The 19,016-nt window shown below is 31.1% G+C and overlaps 2 protein-coding genes across 4 annotated transcripts; both read right to left on the bottom strand.

Moving 5' to 3' along the window:
- Positions 1–733: 733 nt before the first annotated feature.
- On the bottom strand, positions 734–6,330 carry LOC116774989 (MICOS complex subunit Mic60-like). Of its 2 annotated transcripts, XM_061524152.1 has the most exons (18): positions 6,103–6,328; positions 5,775–5,959; positions 5,461–5,672; positions 5,343–5,381; positions 5,123–5,277; positions 4,787–4,913; positions 4,298–4,461; positions 4,040–4,165; positions 3,708–3,780; positions 3,533–3,633; positions 2,857–2,967; positions 2,656–2,773; positions 2,369–2,506; positions 1,965–2,068; positions 1,729–1,830; positions 1,507–1,595; positions 1,062–1,241; positions 734–912 (listed from the first exon to the last, which is right to left on the bottom strand). In XM_061524152.1, the coding sequence occupies exons 1-17, from the start codon at positions 6,145–6,147 to the stop codon at positions 1,064–1,066; spliced, it is 2,067 nt and encodes a 688-aa protein (XP_061380136.1). In that variant the 5' UTR covers positions 6,148–6,328; the 3' UTR covers positions 734–912; positions 1,062–1,063. The 2 variants fall into 2 exon arrangements, with proteins under 2 accessions (XP_061380136.1, XP_061380137.1); XM_061524153.1 differs by lacking the exon at positions 734–912 and having other exon boundaries at positions 1,068–1,241; positions 1,507–1,606; positions 6,103–6,330.
- A 1,838-nt stretch (positions 6,331–8,168) lies between these two features.
- Positions 8,169–18,827, bottom strand: LOC116774634 (MICOS complex subunit Mic60-like). 2 transcript variants are annotated; one of them, XM_061524050.1, is made up of 18 exons: positions 18,668–18,827; positions 17,734–17,927; positions 17,301–17,457; positions 16,216–16,306; positions 15,689–15,760; positions 15,282–15,451; positions 14,854–14,980; positions 13,646–13,809; positions 13,305–13,430; positions 12,752–12,824; positions 12,525–12,613; positions 12,160–12,270; positions 11,829–11,946; positions 11,464–11,598; positions 11,079–11,182; positions 10,659–10,760; positions 10,280–10,365; positions 8,169–9,213 (listed from the first exon to the last, which is right to left on the bottom strand). In XM_061524050.1, exons 1-18 carry the CDS (start codon positions 18,710–18,712, stop codon positions 9,036–9,038), a joined length of 2,142 nt encoding a protein of 713 aa, XP_061380034.1. In that variant the 5' UTR covers positions 18,713–18,827; the 3' UTR covers positions 8,169–9,035. The 2 variants fall into 2 exon arrangements, with proteins under 2 accessions (XP_061380034.1, XP_061380035.1); XM_061524051.1 differs by lacking the exon at positions 15,689–15,760.
- Between the last annotated feature and the right edge of the window lie 189 nt (positions 18,828–19,016).

The following is a 19,016-nucleotide window of genomic DNA, read 5'->3' on the forward strand; positions in this document are numbered from 1 at the left end:
ATATTCATAGAAGGGTTGATAAGTTGGTAGAGCCTATCTGTGGCTCGAACATGGGCTGGTTCTACCGGTGAAGTACCTCACAGAAGATCGGTGTGAAATAATTTTAAATGGTTGCGTTTCGTCCGATGAGTTAGAGAGCCGATTGCCCTTTCCTTGTTTCCACCCTCTTTTGAAATTTCCTTGTTCCCACCCCTCCCCTTTCCTCAACTATCATGGTGGGCAACGCATCCGCAGAGATATACTTAGTTTCAATTAACTTGAAATATATCATGATTGAGAGATTTCTACAAACATAATTTGAGCTATAATTCAAGACTTATTATTTCAAACTTTCGAGGCAATAAGGAACATTTGAGGCTCAATTTCGTCACCTTGGGAGATCAAAAAATAAGATAGCATAATTACACTGTAATCTGTAAGTTTAATCTATACTAAAAAAAGTTAATATTTAAATGTCACATGAGACACTTTTGGTTTATCTACGGAATTCGTTTTTTTTTGTCTTTAATTATTTTAATTAATCGTAATTGCAAACAGTTTTGGGCCAAATAAATAATAATTATTATAAAACATTACACATTTTATGTATAGTTACAAAAATATCATGTAAGCAAAATGATTTCTTTGAGACTATTAAATTTATTCAATGATATCATTTTCAACGACTGAAATACGGTCGCTATATATTTATGATTAGTAAATGTTATCAAATAAATAGGCAAATAAAACAAAATTAATCAATTTTTACTTTAATAATTCTCACTAAATTTATTTTCTTTTAACTCCAAGTTCATTCATTATATAGTAAAACTCAAGTCATAAAAACGTTACATCAATAGCATTTTGTTACGATATAATTATTTAGTACAAAATTTATTAAGTCACTAGTCACCAATCTGAGTTACGGCTGATCTGAAATAAAGATTATAGTTAATTTAGTAAAAGTAACAATTTCTTAACTTTTAAATTTTATCATAATTACATTTAAAATTATAATAACTACTTGAATTCGACGTTATAGGATATTATTTTTTGGTTTCATTATAAACGACTCGCCATACATTTATATATACTGCAAGCCAAGCGCCGTAGCGTGTGCCAATACGGCTTCAGCTGCTTGCTTGGTCTCCAGGTGTGCGAGTGCTGCATCACGCCAGGTCATGGCAGCGCCGAGAGAGGCACCTTGCAGCAGGCTCACATAACGGATAGCTGCTGCCAGATTGCCTTGTCCCATCCAGAATCTGACATATTATTTAAGCTAGCATTATCGAGAATAATCGGAAGGATTTACAGTTGAACTGCTGCTATTTTTCTTAACTTAAAACACTGCATATTTATTGCAGAGCTCTAATGTACGTCACCAATATTGAGCAGTAGATTTATTATTAGCTCTCAGCAAAGGTCGTTGTAGACCAAATATTATATGTGGTTGTCGTAATCTTAGTATTTTAAACATATTAATCAGGACTTTTTTTGTCCAGAAACCAACAGTAGCTGTTACATTACCTTGCTCTCTGCAATAAGTCGTATGTATCCAGGTCTTCAGAAGGTTCCTTTTGGGGGTTGTCATACTCATCTTGTGGGATCCCCGATATCTGTTACAAAACTACTTTAATTATAAAATCACACAACTAGTAACAGATTCTTCGACTTTCATCCTTCTTTGATTGTTAGTAAAATAAATAGAATATGTATATAGATATCTGGTTGGCGGAAAATTTTTAAAACCTTCATAAAAAGAAACATCGACATCAGCCATGACAAGAAATAAACTGGCAGTGGACCCCCTTCTCTTTCCACCAACGCAACCTTCAGAGCAACATTTTCCATCTGGAAAAAAAGACAAAAAAACGTACAAAAAATTAAATCAAAATTGACATAGTTTTTACGTATGATATATTCCAGTTTCGATTCAGTTTGTTACAAAAGTGTTTATATCTATTCTTACTGACTAACGTTTGTACCTCACTGTATCTAGCGCGAAGAACGCTCTCTGGGACAAGGCCCGTTTCACGTACAGAATTAGGTATAGCTTTCAAAACTGTTGTAACAAGCTTGTCTCCATCACCTACAAACAAAATATAGTGTACATACTATACATATAAATTTCTCTCATTGTGATTAAATGTCAATGAGAATTACAAAGCAGTACTCCGAGGTTCTATCAACTTTCGTAATAATTTTCATTCAAAATCAAATCAATGATAAGTTGAGAGCTAACTATTTTCACTTCAATGTCATCTACAGTTGAATTGCTAGTAAAGTGTTAACTAATATCTCAGATGTTATAAAACACATCATTTACTCAATCGGAAATATCTTATTGTTTTGATCTGTAAATGTATTTGATACAAGAATTCTATATAACCTGATGCTTTCTCTATTGCATCTAGTTCCTTGTCCACTTTCACGACATTTTCTCCGCGCTTTGTGGCTGCTAGAAGAGCTGAACCAGCAGCCCACAGAGCTTGAGATCGACGAGTTTCACTCTCAGCTTTGAGGCGAGCTTTTAGGAGAATTGAATAATAAATTTTATAAATATTAATAAAGCTCTTTTACGATAAGGAAGCTTTTAGATGTAGTTAAGACCAATAACAATTATATAACAATATTAAGTTCTTGTGATTTTAAAAATATTTTATAATAAATTATTACCATTTAATTTGTCTTCCACAAGTTTAAGTTTCACAGACATCTCTTTAAGTTGCTGGGCAAACAATCTTTTCTCAAATGCTACCTTCTCAGATACAAGTTTGTCCAGTTTTATCGTCGCCTATCAAGAATAAGGACATGGATAAAGATTTAAGTTTATTTTTATCATTATCTTAAGAATCAACAATAAATAAACATGTGGACCTCTCTTTCTTTTTCTAGCAATCTTCTACTCTCAATTTCTTCATGTGCTTTCAGTTGCTTGTTTAAGGAATCCCTCAGTAATTTTTCGTTGGCCGCGCGCTGGTCTTCGTACTGAGATAACAAATACGTTGTATTTAAGTAATCAAACCCATAACAATGCTCGTAGGAGTTCTTTCATTATCGTCAAGTCAAAGTGAATAGTAAATAATATCATCATTATGATCAGCCTGAATTTTCTGAAAACTATATTAACTACAAAATCGAACTTCTTTTTTGAAAATTTTAAAGTAACAATGTTATCTCCAGGTTACTGTTGAAAAATAAATATGTACATAAGTATTTCATCGAGGACATTTTTGTAATTCATTCTGTGCTCTTCAAATAGTATATTATTTTAATACGTCTCGTAAAATTTACCAAGTTATAGAAACGTAAAAGCACCAAAATATGATTTTTCTGATATAACATTAAAAAGTCTGTAGCAAATTATCAGATTTTCCACAAGAGAGGAAGAGCAAGGTCTTTCTCTATTTTAATTCTCCGCATAATTTAAATTATTTTATCATATAGACGGCTGAAGACTTACTTATTTTATAATACCTAAAAACCCTTTGTTAAGTCGTTTATGATAAGTAAAACATCTCTATTTAAATACGATGTTTCATATAAAAATTACCCTTTTATTATACTCTTGAATTAATTCGGCTCTTTTCTGTTTGAGGACAGCCTCCATCATTGCTTGTCGCTCTTTTTGTTCCTTCTCACCTTGAGGTAATGCTATAAAACATAAAACTCTTTTTAAAAATAGGTTTTCAAAATATTCTTTTAATTCATAACGCAAATGAACTAACTTTCAAAAGCCCTATTGACTCTATCTGTCATTCCAAACACGACATCTTGTAATTCTTTCTTCAATTGATGAGACTAGGAAAATAAAAACATTTTCTTTAATAAAAAAAATCACATTCACATCTCGTCTGCCCGTGATCACGGTTGCTGAAAAGTAACCGAAACGTCGGGGTTATGTAGTTTTTTAAATAATAAAAATTCGCGTAGTAAATCCGAAAAAATAGTAGTTTTATTTAATTGACTCGCGAAAGTCTTAGACCTCATAGCATATTCTTTGTCTTAATCCCAAAACTAAAATATTTTATAAAAAAATTTATTAAATACAATGTCTTACGTATCTTGAAGTATGATACAGCAATAAGTCCATGTCACTGGTGAATGATAATTTATCTTCTGCATACTTTACTTCGGAAAACATTATCTCGTTTTCTTCTGAATATTTGTCTATTATGCCTTCCACCTTGAATAATAATTGTGTGATTTGGAATTTGAACGAACGATATTTGAAAAAAAAAATATATATAACAAAAAGCAAAGAAAATAAGTCGTCTCCTCTCAGATATACCTTTAACATGGCAAAAACTTTACTGACCTTTTTCCATTGGCTATCCAACGCTGTAGATTTGTCGTTTTCCCAATCATATTTAATCCTCGAAGCCAAGAATTTTTGTTGATAATCTTCTACTTCTGTAATAGCGGCTGCAATTTCTTCTTTTGTGCCTGTCGCACCACACTCTAGATAATGGGCTAAAGCGTCTGCCCAAAATGATAAATAAATTGGATGATAGGTTTTTGACCAAAATAATGAATAAAAAAAGGATATTTTATAAAAAAATTATCCATCAAAAATATTTTGTTTTAAAATGTCTTAACATTTCTAGGTCGATAATGGTAATATCAAACTTTTAAACGAAGTCACAGTGAAGTGTTTCCAGGTCAGAAGCAATGAGTTATTGTACGATTTTACAATATTTTTCTCCTAAATATATTGTCATATATTTCACCCTCGCTCTTTTAAGCAAAACGACACTCGAAATTTAAGTCTCCATAAAATCAAATACATGAACCAAAAATTACTTACCTATATCAGCAAGAGCCTCATCAGCGTTTTTCAAGGAACTCTGGACGAGTTCTTGCCGTTCTGTCATGTGACCATTCAATTCTTTAAGTAACGGGATGGAGAAGTTTGCCATTGTCTCATTAACAATCTTTAAAATTGTTAACATTAAGTTGGCTTAAATTTTGTTGAACAAAATAACGTCCTTCTCTACTTTATTAAAATAACAATTATAAAAATGTGTATTTGATTCCATAAACCTAACTATTTTATCTCAAGCACTTAATCTCAATTACAAAAAAATTAAAATCAATTTGTTTTAAATTTAAGAGCATTTTGATAATAGATGAAAAGTTATACCTGGTTGTAAAGAAAGCAAGCCCTTTCTGCTGTATAATAATTGCTTAAAACATCATTTGCAAGCTCCCGAAGGTGGTCAACAATCTCGCACGCAGTTTTACTGATCACGACAGGCGGTGGTCCTTCACAGGGCGGACCCTCAGGGTCCACAGATTCTGTGAAAGACGAAAAGCTATAATATTGCTACCAGAACCTTTGATAAGGTGTCAACAATCCTTACCTCCTTTTATTCCTTCGACCTCTTCCGCCGTCGGCACGGCTTTGCAAATTAAACATTTTAATGAAGATAAAGATATATACGGATATTGATATTTATGGTTAATAGGAATTCATCTTACTTGTAATAGGAGTGTCTGAAACTTCCATTGAGCAAGGCTTAACCTTATTGTCTTTATCGTCCTTGATTAACTGATTAAGAGAACGTTTAATATTATCCAGATACTTTTGGCCAAGCTCGCCAAAAGTCATATTTTCTTGGAAAGCAATTGCAATGAGATCATCGAACCAGGGAGCGTATATTGACAACCAGTCTCTGATTTCTGGATTTTGCCTGAAAATAGACTATGTTTGCAAATTTTCAAAAGAATTTATTTGTAAACTCTTAAAAAAATCTTATTGCATATATTTTATTAAATTAATAAGGAATGCCGACTTAGCAATAAAAGCAAAACCAGCTGCCAAAAAAACAACAGTCATTGCCCCCCAGAAAGCAGTGTCATCTTTTGGTTTAGGAGGCGGAGGTGGGGGTTTAGGGGGACAAGTATCACGAACTTGCACCTTATAACTGTTTACAGGACATCGAGAGATTCTTGCTTTCTGAAGATTTGTATGACGTTGCTGAAATACAGGAGAGAAAATTGTTTTTCAATTTATGCAATTCTCAATAAAATAACTAAAAAGACTTTAGAAAAAGTATAAACATTCAATGAAATGAGTTAAAACCTTATAAGTACCTACAAAATAAATTATTACATATTTACCAACAAATTTGTTACAACTCGTAGATGATTTCTTGTTCTGAACATGTTCTTTTCAAAATTAATGGGATTTTGCTATTCTTTCTGTCATGATTTATAAAATTTCATCTGCCATTGTTTTATCTTTTTCATGTTTAGGGTAAACTTCTATGCAGGTCAAAGTTTTTAAGTAGTTTTAATTAAAAATAAATCAAACGTATCCTGCTGTCTATATATTTAACTAAGTGCACCTCTTTTTCGTTGTTTAATGAGTCTATGAGCAAAAATTCGTCTTATTTTATTTCTCTGAATTTGTATGATTTCCGAAAGGATTACTTAATGATACCAACGATTTACTATTATTAATTTTAATATAACAACTACCATAAAAAAATAGGTACAATACATAAAAAGATGTAGTATCTTTAAATAACACCTACTTTCTATTGAAATGCAGTTCTTTCTAAGGCATGACATTTTAAAAAAGAGTCATGTTAATAATAAAAAAAAGTATGTGAACGGTGAGACGAGGAAGTTTATGACTAGCTTGTAAGTGATTTGAAGCACACGAGATATTCAAGTACAAATAAATCTCCGGATAGCCAGGTTAAGTTGTTTTAATTATGTAATAAATAAATTTAAAAGTTGTTTTATTTTGTAATAAATAAATTTAAAAGTTGTTTTAATTATGTAATAAATAATTTTTTATATCATATTTTAAAAATTTGCCCTCTATAAACACACTTTGAAAAGTATTAAAACAATATTTACACTAACAAAACAATACAACACTACACATTGATGTGGAAAAACTGTAGTTTTTTTCTTAAAAAAGAAACACATTTATGTGTTGTGCAAATATGTTACGTTATTTTTTTTACTAACCCGTCGCCTATGATGTGGTTGGTTATTTACGAAAACAATGACACTAGGTCATACTGACCCGAATTTGATGTACCAATAATTTTCCAAAAAAATTACAATTTATACCTATTTTATTTTTATTGCTTTTTTATAAAACATTATTCTTTAGCTTATGTTGAAAAATAAAAAAAGGTAATAACTATTAGTTATCAGCTTGCCAACTTTTTCAATAATACAAGCAAAATCCCCTTTAAAACTTATTATTATTAAGTTTATATTCAGATTTTTCGGTAAAGTATAGCAATATTAAGAATCGATAATTAGGTATTTGTACTAGGAAATAAATTAAATGTAATTAATAATATAAACACAAAGTGCAATCAGTCTTCCACATAATCATTCAGGCCCGAGAAACTGCTGAATTATTTCAATATGGGAATTCAAAATGTCTCGCCAAAAATATATATAGCACGTATGAAAAATGATTTATATTTTCTTATTCCTTTCCAGAAGGGCACATTTGAAATCTCTTTAAAGTGTCTAGATCATTTAAGGGTGCTTTAAGAACCAACCTAGAAAAACCATCTATTGTATCAACCCGCCTAACGTATTTAAATTCGTGTAAGGCGCAATTTTACACAACATTCCAGGGCTAATGTGTCTTATCAGTCTCGGCAACATCAACTCCTTGCACTCAACATTTAAAATAACTTATTTCCAGACCCGGTACGCATATTCGGAAGTGCAGATGCTTTTTGTCACATCGCTCCATCCTTTTCTTTGTAAAATTGTCCAGTCATTATAGCCTTCAGAAATCTGCATCGTTACAATCTGACCCTTCCAACAAAGTCACATTACTAGTTGCGTCCTTTTTTAATGACACTTTGACTAAGAACTCGACACTAAGTAAATTAACATAAAATATTAAATCAGCAAATAGACATAGGTTACGAAATTACTACCCCCGTGATGACGCCGGATCACACCGACCCGTTTTTATTTGAGGCACGTATACGTTTCAGTCCCAGTAAATTTATGGTCTATATTATTGAGGAATGATTTCCAAGATAAAGAATAAATTTTAGGAACCAAAGTTATTCAACTTTTTTTTTTTGATTTTTGTTAGGAAAAAGTTATTTCTTCCACAGCTTCTTAAGCACAAACACATTAATTGTCACAACGTTGTAAACACTATATCAAAATTAAAAGGAAAAATAAAACAAAAATTGAAATAAAAATCATTCTCTAATTTTAAATTACATACATTTCATATTTACACAAAGCTAAGCAAACCACAGTGCATTTTCATCCAATTCAAAGATAAAATGTGTTCTGTTTTTAAATGCATTTTTGTGGCAAAATAAATAGGGTCATTCTTAAATCAATTTGAACCTGCCGTTGATGTAATAAGGTGCAATTTCGAACGGATTCTTTATTTCCTTCGTCTAACAAATACGGTAAATCTTTGAAACAAATAATCGTTACATTTAAAACTACATACCTTTGTCCCAACATAGTTTCGCCGAAAAATATAATATTAAAGAGCATCAATGAAATTTTATTCCAAGTATCGAATCGATTAATTAATGAGAGGGAGTTTTTATAAGGGACGGTGACTGTAACAGTATTCAACAAACAAATTAAATAACTGAAACGAACAAAATATAGATAAATTATGTCACAGCCGTGATGACGTCACGGACCAGTGTGTTACGTCATAGATGTTGATAAATACTCCAAGAAGTAAATCAGGAAGAAATATATAATATGTGTTCGTACTATATTATTGCTAGTCCGATTTCATTTGAGTATTTACCATTGTAAATTACGTCATTACGTCACCTGACAGACACGATGACGTCAATAAGACAGGTCGGCCAATGACAAAAACAGTACAGATAAGATATATATTAACGATCTCGTTCATTTATAATCTATATTCTATATAGTAAGACTACGCCAGCGCGTTAAATGTTAGTTGTTGATTGCGTCACAGTCTGCATGGATTTAATGACGTCACGCCGGCTCGCGTCGGATATGAGGGACGTCGTAAGTCATTAGAACATTGGTGACGTCACGAAACTATGACGTCATTATAGGTATAGTAGTCCGGAGACGCTGGCGTGCGCCATGACCGCGTCCGCGGCCTGTCTGACTTCTAAGTGTGCTCGGGCTTCGTCGACCCAGGACCGTGCCGCGGCCCGCGGGGCTCCGGAGAGGAGGTTCACGTAGCGAAGGGCGTGGGGTAATTGGCCGTGGTCCATATAGTACCTGGTAGGGAAATTGGTTAAGTTATAAGACTTTAACGAGTATTCATTCAAATGAAACAATTTCTTTGCGGATGACTACGCGTTATTGTATTATTATAAAGCAACAAGCAACCGTGATCACGGGCATGTAGCTTTATAAATTCGAAAATATTAGTTTAATTTAAATTTGTATTAACTTAACAGTGGCATTTTCAATTCAACACGAAATAATTTTCTGTTATGGTATCTAGGACTTGCGAAAAAGAAAATGTATATACGTAATAAGTTTTTTCGTATTCAGTTTTAGTATTTTATTATTGTCATTTTACCAGACATTTCGATTACATTGGAGCAACCTTGAACACGTGGAGTGACGTTTTATTTAGATTTTGTCAACTACCCTCAGGTTGCTTTGAAAAAAACTTTTAGAAATAAATGAAACTAATATTTTTCGGATAACTACGCACGCGTATTTTATTATTTTGTTAAACTACATACTCCCGACGTTTCGGTTACTTCGCAGCAACCGTAATCACGGGCAGACGAGAAGTGAATTTTTTTTTAAATAATAAAATACCCGTAGTTATCCGAATAATATTATTTTCATTTAAATGAATACTCGCGAGTTTTAAATGTTATTATCTGAGCGATAAGGTTGAAAATTGTATGTTTATTTTTTCCTTAGGTTAATATTAAATAATTTACATTATATTTTACCATTTTTTAAGTGTTTTTATTTTGCATAAATATAATACGTTTCAATATTTTTAAGTACAATATTTTTTTTCTATTCCACTAGTATCTGATCAAAAATTAAGTTCGTACAAGAATTACTTGATAATAAGTCTAGCTATATCAGATATTTGTAAGTTTATTAAATGTACCCTTCTCTCGTCGAACTGAGTTCTACGCCTTAATAGTTTGGTGGCGAAAGCATATGGAAGTTTAAAATGTAAGGGTATTGCAATAATTATAAGAGATTTAAGTATTTTTATGCAAGACATGTATCTGGTGTGCGTTTTATATAATCGTAGTACACATATATAGGGATACCAGAATTAATGTATTAAATGTTCGGAAGCTCTCACCTGGCTCGCTGTATGATATCAAATGTGTCCAGTTTTGAAAAATCCGTTGGTTTATTGTCCAACTCGTCCTGAGGTATGTCGGCGAACTGACAATGAAAATTATTATATATATATAATATAGATTACAGTTAGCTGCTTGGACATTTGAATTTAAATTCAAATTAATTGTCCAAACATGGTAATGGAAGTAAATATTAGGTTAATTATTCCGTAACATGAACTATGACTTTGCGAAAGTTTAATTAAAAGTTCAACATTCATTGTACAAATGACTTTTCTTTACACATCCACATCCTTACGAGTTACTTTAAGCTGCACGAACAAAACAAATATATTTTTTTCTATATGAATGATGTTATTTATTAAATTAAAAAAATACCTTCTGGTACAACAACTTAGACTGCAGCCACGACAGGAAATAAATCACGAGGCTCGCACCGTCACGTCCGACTAACGCCACCTTCACAGCTGTCCTCTCCAACTGAAACAAATAAATTAATAGATTATGAAATTAAGTACTTTAATCAGTCAATTATAATAAGTTAAATTCCGTATAAAATATTGTAATCTGTCATAATTTTCTTCGTTTTAAACTTATTTTGTATTAGATTTTCTAGGACTATTATTTATGTGCAAAGAAAAATAACATTTCATTTTATTCTAACAATCTCTTTCTAAACAGTAAAATTAATTTATTTTAAAATTAGAATGCTAATATGCCTTTATTCAGGCTGTATAATATAAACCTTTTCAGTAAAATAAAGCATGTATTGAAAAAAATATATAATACAATAAATACCCTGTCGAATTTGTCCCTCAATGCCTTCTCAGTAGCGATGCCCTTCTCACGGACGTCGTTAGGGATTCCTTTTAAGACGGTCTGCACCAATTTATCGTCTTTGCCTGAAATCAAAAACGGTATAATATAAAAAACCATTAAGATACATAATAATGAGAATACACTAAATGTTATGTCCACGATTTAATCTGTCTTTAAACGGAACTTTAATTAATAAATTAGATATTATGATAGTTTATTGAACAGAATGTTTTTGGGAACATTACAATGCAGATATCATATTGCTTTGTGTGAGTGGGTTAATATTTCACAGTGTGCGTACATGATGGCTATATATGTGTGCGTACGTGAACGCAATATATGTGTGCGTTTATATTTCCCTCACCAGCTTGTTCGAGCGCTCTCAGTTCCTTGTCGAGCGTCGCTCTAGCGTCGTTCCTCCTTGCAGCCGCGTGTAACGCCTCAGCCGCGGCCCACAGAGACTGGGAACGACGAGCCTCAGCCTCAGCCGCCGAACGTTCTGAATAATTCATATTAAATTATATAATATATTTATAACTAATAATTATATTAACTCCATATTATACACAGTATCTTATAGTTCCAATATATTGTAAGTACATTGCAATATTAATTTCACAGGCGTTTAGATATATGTATGCATAAAAATAATTATAACCACAAACTAATGAACTATTTAAAATACATTTAACATAAGTGTGTAATGTATAGTTGTAATAGTAAACCAACGTTTTAATGTCTGTTCTATGGCCTGTAGTTTGCCGGCCATAGCCCCCAGCTCCTTTTTGAACTCGACGCGTTCCTTTTCAACCTGTTCCGAAACAGAGCGACTGAACTTGTTCATAACCTGCAACAATTTTAACGTGTTAAATGAAAGAAGTATCACAATAACCTTTTTATTTATTCGCTGTGGTACGTCTAATTCAAAAAGAGGAAAAAAAATTGCCAAAAGCAAAAAAAATGTTCAGGAAGTCCTTATCGAAAGTGAAAGATTAATTGTAGTAATCAATTTGGTTATGTAAAGTGTACTCATATATGTCTATCTCTGTCTTTCACGTACCTCCTTCTCTTTCCTGGCCAGTTTATCTTGTAACACCTCCTGTTGTATCTCAAACTGTTTCTTCAACTGATCTTTTAATTTCCTGTTCGCTTCCGCTTGGACTTCTAAGCTCTTTTAACACAAACAATTAAAAGGACATTAATCAAGGAAAAATATATCAGACTTTATATATACAGGTTATATATAAAAATATTATATTAACCTATGTTATTGGAAAGATATTATAGCTTTCATACCTGGATATAACAATGACATAACTTTTTAATCATGAAAAATTTAATCAAAGTATATCTTATTTATTCCATCAATACAATAACATGAACGAAAATTAATTATTTAATATATTTTAATGTTTATTAATATACCTTCCTCTGAAACTCCTTTTCTTTCTCCATTCTTTCGTGTTTTATCATGTCTTCTACTTTAGCTTCAATGATTGCCTTCTCATCATGACCTGAATGCGGAAAATATGTCATATATATTGTAAGGCCTTAAAAATCTCGCAATATCAATAGACATTTCCTTAGTCTTTAATAGAGATTTTTTAATAGAACAGCGATAAAAAATTTGTAAGAAATTAATTTTTACTAACATTCGATAGCTCTGTTTATTTTCAATTCCCTCATGGTCTGCAACTCGGCAATTTCGTTTTGTAAGTACTGAATCTGAAATAACGATAACACATAATTTTAATCATCATCAGCCTATCGGAGCCCACTTCTGAGAAAAGGCCTCTTCTCACATGGAAAAGGTTAAAACATTAATCACCACGCTTGCTTAAGACGGGTTGGCGATTTCAATCTAATAATTTGAAATTATAAGACCAGGATTCCACACGATGTTTTCCTTCACCGTCCGTCAGTGGTGTCTAAATACTCTTAGAAAGTACATATCACTCGGAAAAGATCACATTAGTACTTGCCAGTTATCGAACCCGCGCCCTCACGTGTGAGAGGCGGGCCCTTTTAACCTCCAGGCTACCACGACTAATTTTAATATATCAAAGTTATATAAAAGATATTTTATAGAACGAAATTTTATTTGAGATTAAAATAAACTAATAATTATATATAATATAAATGGATAAATGTATTTTGTATGTTTAATGGAAAATTATAGAAAATTCTAACTAATGGATAGCATACCTGCTTCAAAGTATACATAAGCAGAAGATCGGTGTCGCCTCTAATGTCAAGCTGTCTAGCTGTGAGGTCTATGCTTGGGAACAGCATTTGAAGCTCTTCCTTATACATCAAACGAGCTGCTTCCACCTGTTTTATTAATTATTATGATAATAATTATAAAACTTTTTTTTTTTAATTCAAAATAAATGCCGTTCGTAATTTTTTTTGTTGCCATATACATGGTAAATCTAATAAGTTTTTAAAATACTTAACAATCCTTTTAAACAGCTAATCAAAAAATTATTGGATTTTGTTTAGACTACATTCTTTGTAGGTTATAAAATCAATTTCATAATGTTCACCTTATTCCAATACTTGTCGCTAAGCACAGCCTTATCCACAGCCTCCTTATATTCGTCCTCGGCTATGCTTAAGTCGTTCCTAAACTGTGTGATGTATCTCTTAGTGGCCGCAATAGTTTCAGGAGGCGCTTGGACGCCGGCTTTGATCATACGATCCAAGGTCTCTGTGGATATCAAATCAATATAACGTTAATAAAACACAGTATATATTAGTTATATTAATTAATTTTCGAATATAATTAAATATAACGAATAATTATAATTGAATTGTTTTGACCCCTACACATTTGACAGCGCTTGTCAAATGTCAAATCATTGACTTGCCGTATCTGTGACGATATATTTCATCTACAATTATGAAATAATCAATGTTATTATAAAATAAGTTGTTTAAATGCAAAATATTTGGAATACAGAGTATTTTTAAATACTGTGTCGGTTAAAAAAAAACATAGCAATAATTATAATATAAATTGAATAATAAGTAATATATAAAGTTGTTAAAATTTTACAAAATCACATTATATGTTAGATGGGAAAATAAATATATTTATAATATCAATTAGTTTAACCACGTGCTCATTAAAAAAGAGTAAATGTTAATATAAAAAAAATCAAAACCCTAAAAGAAATGACCATTGCTGGCATAGATTTTTGAAAAAAAGGTCAGTTACTAATACTATTATTTCCTATGAGATATTTTGGACTATTTATTAAATATCTTTTCAATTTGAAGTATTTCAAAATGTTTTTCTAGCATTTGCTTAAAGTAGTATTAAAAAAACTATCTCGGCCGTTACATATTAAAACAACTGTTTTATATTAAGTGCATATACATGGCGTATACCAAAATATTCGCTAAAATGGCTGGACCGATTTTGACGGAACTTCCACTAGCAGATAGCTCATAAAATAAGAAATATCTTCAGATGCTTATATTCTAATTTTTTTTTATTTTAACTTGTACAAATAACAATTAATGGAAGGCGCAAACAAAGTCGGGTGCACACAGTTAATGAGATACTTAAATGAAACTAAGGCTTTTTTGCATACGAGATGAAATAAGTCACGGTTGCTGTAAAGGAACCGAAACGTCGGGATTATTTAGTTACAACATATTAAAAAAAAAAGCGTAGTATTGGAAAAATTTAGCTTAATTTAAATGAGTACACGTGAAAATCTTAGATATCATTAAATAAAATACTAACCAATAGCACATTTAGCTTTAGCGGACGCCTCCTTAGCTTTCTTGACGGCGTTGTCACGTTCACTCTGAGCGCCCTTCAATGTCGTGAAGTGTTTTCTGTCAAGATCCGTGATCGACGTCTCTACGATCTGTAACACATTAATATATTTTGGATGAACATAATATTTGCTTTAAAATAATGTTGATCGAGTTGTTTGTCTGTTGTAAAAAGAAAATGAAAACCAAAAAATTCAAAGAAAAAAATATCACAAAAGTATAAAACAAGCCAGATCTTGTTAGCTTTTAAACATTTTTATATGAAACGGATACGTATCTTATTTATGTGCTGTAAATGAAAATTTTTATATTTCTTTTAACTATCATATAATTAAATATAAACTTAAATGCTCATAAATAAAATAAAATCGATAATTATCTATTGCATATTACCCTGTAAAGCGCTTTATTGTAATCAGCACAATGTTTGGTAGCCTTCTTGAAATTGTCTATGGCCGCTCTAGTGTTCTCGTGCATGTCCTGTTCGAGTTCCACCAAATCCTTGGTTATTTTTATAGGGGGAGGGCTCTGGGGTTCACACTTTTCCGTTTGTACGAGTGTGGCTGAAAAAAAAAATTATCTATAGCATCAGATACAGCACTTTTATTTGTTTTCAATACATTTTTATGCCGCTAGAGAAACATTGTTACAATTTCGCTAAATCAAACACGTAATAGTCAAACATGGGGTGATTTTTCTAATGAAATTACCATAATGTTACAATGATTTGTAATCATATTAGATATGAATATTAAATTTATTAAGATTCTTTTTTTTAAACCAAATGCATTATCTCTCACCTGGTGTTTCAATGTCAGGTGTTTCTAGAACTTTCTCCTCCACATACAACGGTTCGATGGTAGGTGGCGGTACTGTCGCAATGTGTAAACATTAGTCTTGTTAACAACTAATTATGTTCTATGTACAGTTTTAAGTATCGTTTGGTAGTTAAGGATGCACGCTTAACATTAATTCAGAACAGCTAATGAAATTGTAGAACAATTGTAGTAAATTTAATAAAAAAAAAATGTTTTTGATACATTACCTTTCTTATTTATTTTATCCCTTTTATCTGATGCTGCTTGTGTGATAAATATTTTTTAAGATTCGACATTATATCACATGAATAATATTAATAAATATTGCACTAACTTTGATAGTACGTTTAAGTATGTACAAGGGTTTATTGTAAATTAATACTATGTTTGATTATAATAAATGATCTAGTTATATTCATGATATGTCCGAGTCCTTATAAGTTAAAACTGATTCATGCAAATTTATAAAGACTGTTACACAACATTGAGCTGTAAATGTTAGTACTTACACTCATAACTTTTCTTAGCAAAATCTCTGGCCGCATCTTTATCTAGATCTTGTTCGGGACGTTGTTGAAAATCAAGTGGTGTTACTCCCTCCTGCCAATGTTATATAAAGTAAATGAAACTAATATTTTTCAGATTACTAAGCTTATTTTATTATTTTAAAAACTTCGTACTCGCGACGTTTCGGTTCCTTCGCATCAACCGTGTTCACGGAGTATCTATGTACTTTATAAAATAATAAAAACGCGTAGTAATCCGAAAAATATTAGTTTCATTCAAATGAAAAATCGCGGATGTCTTAGATCTCATTGTGATATAAAGCAACTTCTTACATATAAAATATACATATCTCTGTTGAAACATTTTTTTTTTTAAATATAAATTTAGTATTTTTGTATGAAACACTCTTGGGAATTTTTTCTCTCTTCTCAACTTATATTTTGTTTAAAATGAACCAGTTAAATAATCGAAACCAGGACAGTATGAATTATATTTACATATAAATAGTAGGAATAAATACTATTACAAATTAATTATATATATAAATTAAGCCTGTCTATTAATCATGCCTTCATAAAATACGTCACACCTTAAAGGGACAGGTTGTCATAGAGTGTGATATTGTGGAAAAAGGGATTTGGAGAGAGAAAAGCTAAGTGACATCGCATGTTAATATAAAAAAATAATCTCTGTCAGTACTTTATTACTTTCATTGTATGATTATCTATCAAAGAAACATCTAAAGTTATTCAGTAAAAATGAGGTGCGCAAATTCTTAAGAGCTCTGAACAATACAATACAAAACAATAATGAATTTGCTTAAATTGTTAGTGAGTGCTATTTTTTTTCTGCCATTCTCAAATTTATGGTTTGCTGTTCGTATATTTGGGAAAGTGTGACGTCACATCAGGGAGGGGGTATGAAAAACTGTCACCCTTTTTGACCTTTTTGACACCCCTAGCGGTGAAGTCTTTAAATTTGTGTGACCTAATTTATGCATAGCCCCTTATTGTTAGCAATAAAAAGAATTTTCATTCTCATGAAATATGGCCACCTATAAAATTAATTAACAATATAACCGACTTACTTTTCCAAACAGAAAATTGGTGACAGATTTAGTTGCTTTATTGAACTGGTTGGCGGTAAACTTCCAGTATGTTGTGTTCTCCTGGTACACAAGGGCTACCAGGTCATTAGCCCATGGTACATTAGATTCTAGCCAGTTACGAGCCTCGGGACTCGACCTTAAAATTATTTGATCAATATATCAATTCACTTTTTTTTATAGTATCTTTATTATAATTTACATATTAAAATTAATGATAGTTGATTGCAAAGTTAAATTATGTCTCTTTATAATAACAGAAATATTTAAAGGAGAATCATATTATGCTCAGTATAACCATAACTTTTAACATACTAGATTTAAAAAAATATATTTCCCCTAATAAAAGCTAAGATGATATTAATCATATAAAAAATATTTTTATATTATCATTAGTTTAAGTAAATAAACATACTTAGCATAAACAATGGCAGCACCGGTTAACATTGTAGCTCCGACAGTCCCCCATAACAGCTTCCGAGACTTCGGTTTATCTTTTGGTGGTGGACAGGTATCACCCATTTTCTTCTGATCGATGGCATAGCGCCGTTGCGGCGCTCGCATCACTATTAATGCAGCACATGATCCATCCCCTATCTGTTTCCTAACCTGATAACAATTTTGTAAATATAATTTTACTTTAGAACTTACACACGAAATATTACAATGACCATTAAATTCTTCTTTGGGCCAGAAATATCTTTAATCTTAGAAATAGTGATCAGTGTCTGAATAAATCATAAAAAAATAAAAATTTAAAATTAAATAAGTCCAAATATGTATAACAATAATCATTTTAACAGCAGAATAATATACTATTTGTAATATATAACCCTCAATTGTATTTTATTTATACAAAAATAAGCCAACTTGACACCAGGAGTTTTCATTATTATAATAATTAATGCCTACTATTATATTAATAAGTTTTATATAATATTATTACTCTGTTTAATTTGTTCATATTAAAAAAAAAAATAGAAAAATCTCTTATTTAAAACTATATTATAACTTGATATAGCTAGACGCGGTAATGATTTGTCGTCATTGGCAGCCGCTTTAATAATATTATAGGTTATTAACAAAAATGACGTTACAATGTTATGTAAGGTATAACAATAACAATAATTGTTTTGTATCTAATATTCAAAAAATATTTATAATGAAGAAAGCCTCAGTTTGTCTCTTGGGTTTAAATTAGGTTCCTTTAAACTGCTACATTATATAAATCTTTAAAAACATTGATGTCTAACACTAGTGTGGATTAATTTAATTTGGGGTACATAGTATACTTTCCATTTAATGATTTCATTTTATATGAATTGCTTTAGATTAAGAGTAATACTCACCAAAACTAAATGAGAACTTGTTAAATGATTTCTAAATCTGTACATATTTTCGACACTTATCCTAATTCCTATTCCTCTTGGGCTGTCAAAAGCGGCTGGACGAATCGGTGGCCATAGACTTCGGAACGTATGTCAGGTTATCACCGTCTCGTAGTAAATTTTGAATTAAAGAAAAAAAATGTCTGAAGGTTTACTGAAAAAATATAATAACTCTTGAAGTTTAATGATTTGTATTACTAGTAATAATATATATTATTGTACATAGTTAAATAAAAGTAAATATTTTATGAAATGTTTCAAAGTTAAATAATATGGTATTTGTGTATTATTTATCATTATAAATATAAAA

This window comes from Danaus plexippus, chromosome 23 (assembly GCF_018135715.1).
Source record: "Danaus plexippus chromosome 23, MEX_DaPlex, whole genome shotgun sequence".
NCBI lineage: Eukaryota > Metazoa > Arthropoda > Insecta > Lepidoptera > Nymphalidae > Danaus > Danaus plexippus.